At 40.3% G+C, this 4,522-nt stretch overlaps 1 protein-coding gene across 1 annotated transcript; it reads left to right on the top strand.

Annotated features, from left to right (window-relative positions):
* Positions 1-242: 242 nt before the first annotated feature.
* LOC118744022 (probable DNA double-strand break repair Rad50 ATPase) lies at positions 243-4,170 on the top strand. Its single transcript, XM_036476781.1, has 8 exons — positions 243-491; positions 565-1,019; positions 1,083-1,268; positions 1,328-1,833; positions 1,899-2,151; positions 3,578-3,664; positions 3,752-3,914; positions 4,029-4,170. The coding sequence occupies exons 1-8, from the start codon at positions 404-406 to the stop codon at positions 4,154-4,156; spliced, it is 1,866 nt and encodes a 621-aa protein (XP_036332674.1). The 5' UTR covers positions 243-403; the 3' UTR covers positions 4,157-4,170.
* The last annotated feature ends 352 nt before the right edge of the window (positions 4,171-4,522 follow it).

Raw genomic sequence — 4,522 nt, 5'->3', positions numbered from 1 at the left:
TGTGAAATGGAAAGTTAGGAACAGGCACCACTTAATGATAATATTAAGAGCTCAAATTTTTAGAGGCTCTTTTTTTCACCTTTTTGAAAGTTTTTAGCCTGTTTTTTAGTTGAAAAAAAAAGTTACTCAAAAATGACACAGCCTAGTATATAACGCATAATTCACGCCGAACGTTTCGGTAAGAACGGCTTCAGATTCAGTGAAATAAAATATTGTTATTTCTTTGTTTGTGTATAGCTGGTTACCCTAGAAAAATATCAACAATTTGTTCCTTGGAATCAAATTAAAACGCAGTGTTGCTACAACAAATTCACTTCCGTTGCCAAGACAAAGGAAGTCAACAATTTCTGGCATTGATTATTGAAATTTTCGCCAAACTAGATGGAGGTAAATTTCTACAAAAATGCCCTTACGAGAGGCTGTGGAAGTGGATAAGATTGGTGAAATAAATGCGAAAATTGCTGAGCTGAAGAAACGTATATTACTAGCTGGTAAGTGTAACCAACTGAGACAATAGAAACAATCACTTTTCGACTTAAACCACTCTATCGTTTCTACCACCAGAAGGACAAAAGACAGCTAATGCCGCCGAATGGCAGAAACAAAATCGCATAAATCTCGAAACCATCACCACGCTCAAGAAGGAGATTAAAGAGCTGACCAACAGATGTGGACAGCTGCGCAATCCACTACAGCGAGCGGTCATTATCAAAGAAGAGCCACCAAATGCAGAGGTGCGCAAAGCAAAAAGTGCTTCAGCCACCACTGCAATCGCCGTGGGTAAGATGAGCTACCCGATTGGCGCACGAAGTGTAGAAGACGCAATCTTCCTGACCGATTTAAAAATCACCGAACAACGCAAGCAATTGGATTTACTGCGACATCGCTTCAAGTGCCGTAAAGAACGCTTAGGCAAATTAGTGCAGCAGTTTCGCGAGTTGAATACAGCCAAATCGGCTAAGGCACAGAATATGGGTGAGAAGCCGCCAGAGACTTTGGAAGAGGATGCTAATAGAAAGGTTTGTGTGTGGCGATTTTCTTTTTTGACTTTCGATTAGAGTGCAGTTTTTATTGCCAAACAGCTGGTGTGTCAGCTAGAGAATGAAATACATCGCACCAACGTGCAGTGGATGGAAGCGGAGCACATACGCAAGAAATATCGCTCCATTGAAGCCTCGCTAATGAATGATGCTGAGCGATTCGAGCGTAGTCTGCGCGAGTTGGAGGCGGCGCTTAGTGAGCAGCAAGCAGAGATCGATAGGTTGCAGGTGAGCGGAGTTGCCCTCAATTTTCTCTTTCATATACACCCGGCATGTTACTCCTGCAGCAAGTGCATAACGAGGCCATCGAGATGCGCGATGCCGCCAAAGCGATACTCCAGCGGCAAGAACAGCAAGCGCATCTATCACAGAAGACACGTGAGCGCCAAGCACTTGATTTCCGTAAGCAGGTAGAGGCGCGTAAATTGGAGCTGGAACGTATTGGCCGTAAACTGTTTGTGGAAAACAAAACACTTGTGCATCAGGACAGCCTCGGCTCGAGTTCCGGTGATCAGCTGACAGCAAAAACAGAAACTGAAATGGATGAGACAACACAGCTTCAGAACTTGACAGCAGAAATGGAGAATATTTTTAAACATCTAATGGAGGTAAGCGGTGCGACTACGCCCGCTGAAGTCTACGACCGTTTCTGTTCGCAAAAAGAATCTGCCGGACGGTTGTCATATCTGCGAAACGCTGCGGAGAAAGAAAAGTCGCTATTGGAGGCGCAGAAGGAGCAACTGACACTTTCATTAGAGGCAATGAAGTTCTCAGATGTGAAGGAAAGTGAGGTGTAAGTGGTGGAAAGTCGAAATTTTGCAGTCGTATTTTTTAACCTTAACCTTTGGTTTTCTTTAGCAACCAAGAGGTAATCGAGAAAATAAAAACAACGATTGCCGATCTGGATATGGAGCGTCAAAAGAACATAGAGGACTCAGAGCATACGCTAACTGTTTCGAAATTTATCAAGGATCATTTGAGCGAAATGATTTTTAAGCTACAGGAAGTGGACGAGAGTCATATTAACCTAAAGGCGAAAGGTCTTTACATACATGTAGAAAATTTGCCCAATTTCTTGGCTAACGAGGCGCAAGATGATGACTTCATAGAGGTGAGTGTGAAAGTATTTAATCAGTTACTTAAGTAAGGTTAAGCCAGTTTTAACTAGTTTGGGATAGAGTTTTTAGTTTTTGCATTTCTTATAGGACACATACTCTTACATATATATGATTGCCTGTAGTTGGGATCTGCGTAATAAATACCAAACGAATCTAAACCTATACATCGCACGAAACCATTTCATTGAGGCAACGGGCTTGGACGGAAGAGTTAACCCACAGTAGAAGACGGATAACTTTTAGTTTTTCTTTATAATAACGGCTTTATATAAATACTTAATCCTTGTGGAATGTTTCGCTTTAACTCATAGCTTCCCTCTGGCTACATGTTGCACCTTCATGAATATTGATTCGGGAACCACGAACTTGAAAATGTACAGAAGTACAATTCTTTGACTGAAGCTACGCCATCCGCTGCTTTCAAGTATTCAAAATTCAATAGTTGCTGCTTTCTGGGCCTTAGACCATGGGCTGGAGAGGATTTTTAGTACATGTTTTGGTTTTTTGCAGTCTAAGTTATCGGCAATCACAACAGCCAAGCAAAAATTTTCCATGAGGTGTATAATAGGAAGTAACTAAGGTTTCAAACCTGAAAGTATTTCGTCAATTATTTGTAACTGTTCTTTGTTAGGATTACTGATCATAGCGACAGCGCCGGATATGTATTTAGAGAAATTTCTCATATCTACTTACTTACCAGCCTTAGTTCACAGCAGTGGTAGTTGTTAGAGTTGGTCTGTATTTAAATACATACGCTACGATTAGGTTATAAATATTGCTCCATCTGTTACTCAAAAGCCGAAATACCTGGAATCATGGGTACCAAGAGAAGGTTCTTAAACAATGCATTCCCTATATACAAAATGATATCTCTTAGGATAATAGTGTAAGGTTGCCACTTAGTTTCGATTCTACACATCGCAATATGGACATCAAACGAAAGTTATTATTGAGAACTTTGGTCAGAAAATATTTTCCATCAGGGTTGACACGCTTCTATGTAATAAAAATTTGTATTTTGTTAATTTCAATCAGCATTTTTGTATGTGTACATATACGCTCAACATATGTACCATACGCTGGAATGAACGTATTTCCAAATAGGGTTGCCACCTAAATTTTAGAGTAAGAAATTTACTTAATAGATATCGAAATTCAAAATTTTTTTTACTTCCCAAATATTTTTTGAAAGCTGTCCAAATTTTGAAAACTTTGAAAATTATATGCACTCCGGGCAAAGCTCGGTCAACCTGGTACTATAGTCTTATTTTTCCTGCATTTTTGTGATTTTTCTTTGATGTTTTTGTAATGTGTTGCGGCTTTTACCTGTTAAGTGATACATATTTACTTACAAACAGTAATAAATTAATAAAATTAGGTTAAAAAATTATTTAAATATTTTTCTCCCCTGAAACGCAGATTTTAAAATTCAAGTTACAGCGTTGCCAAGAGCTGAGCAAACCCCCCGAAGGAGCACCACCTGACATACCGAAATTGGAAATTGAGGTGAGTTAACGAATACATTTAACTTGATCGGCCTACCTTTCTTGTTTGCTTTTTATCATTTTTTCTACACTTCTTTTTTACGAATAGAGCGATGAACTCTATCCACCAGCGGAGCCAGCAAAGTCGCCCAACGTCGCTGACGGTGAGAAGCCGCAACCGATGCCTTTATGCTATTACAATCTACTAGCCGGACGCGCACAACGTGCTGCTGGCACCTCATCCTCTTCTCCGGAGCAGGCACCGGCCGCAGGTAGGCCGCACATTGAAAAACTCAGTTTTCGTGCATTTTTTTTCTCACCTATTTAGCTCAATTTTCCAATTAAATTTATATGGATTTAATACATCTTCTTTTTCTACCACACAGCTGCTACGCCGGACGAGGAGAGTGAGGTGCCCACGCGTCAATACCTGAAGCGGCAGTCTGTGCTCATTGTGGATTCCAAGTCGAGACGTAAACCTTTTCGGCCAACGCCCGTTGGCAGAAGGAAATAATTGTGTGTGCTGGCGTGAGTGGCTGCAACAACAACAACAAAACAAAAATAAACAAAAAATAAAAATAATTTTAAAATGAAATCTACCAAAAATTTACACAATTTGCTACGCCACTCAAGCATGGTGGTTGGTTGCAGACTGCAGCCGTGCAACAACAGTTAGGGCTTAACGGCACGAGGAGCAAGTACATAGCTTAAAATGAAGAGCATATTGGAAGCATGAAATTCCAGCTGAACCGCAAATTCTGTCCATCTTAATTAAATCAAAATATATGACTTACAGCGCAAAAGTATGCAGCAAGTGTATGCAAGCTCCCAAAAGTATGCCTTAAATTTTAATCTCACATTGTAAAGCTGGAACCACAGA

The sequence above is a fragment of the Rhagoletis pomonella genome, unplaced genomic scaffold (genome assembly GCF_013731165.1).
Source record: "Rhagoletis pomonella isolate Grant_MI unplaced genomic scaffold, Rhpom_1.0 Rhpom_scaffold_00007, whole genome shotgun sequence".
Taxonomy (NCBI): domain Eukaryota; kingdom Metazoa; phylum Arthropoda; class Insecta; order Diptera; family Tephritidae; genus Rhagoletis; species Rhagoletis pomonella.
This window is presented reverse-complemented; position numbering and strand designations above follow the sequence as displayed.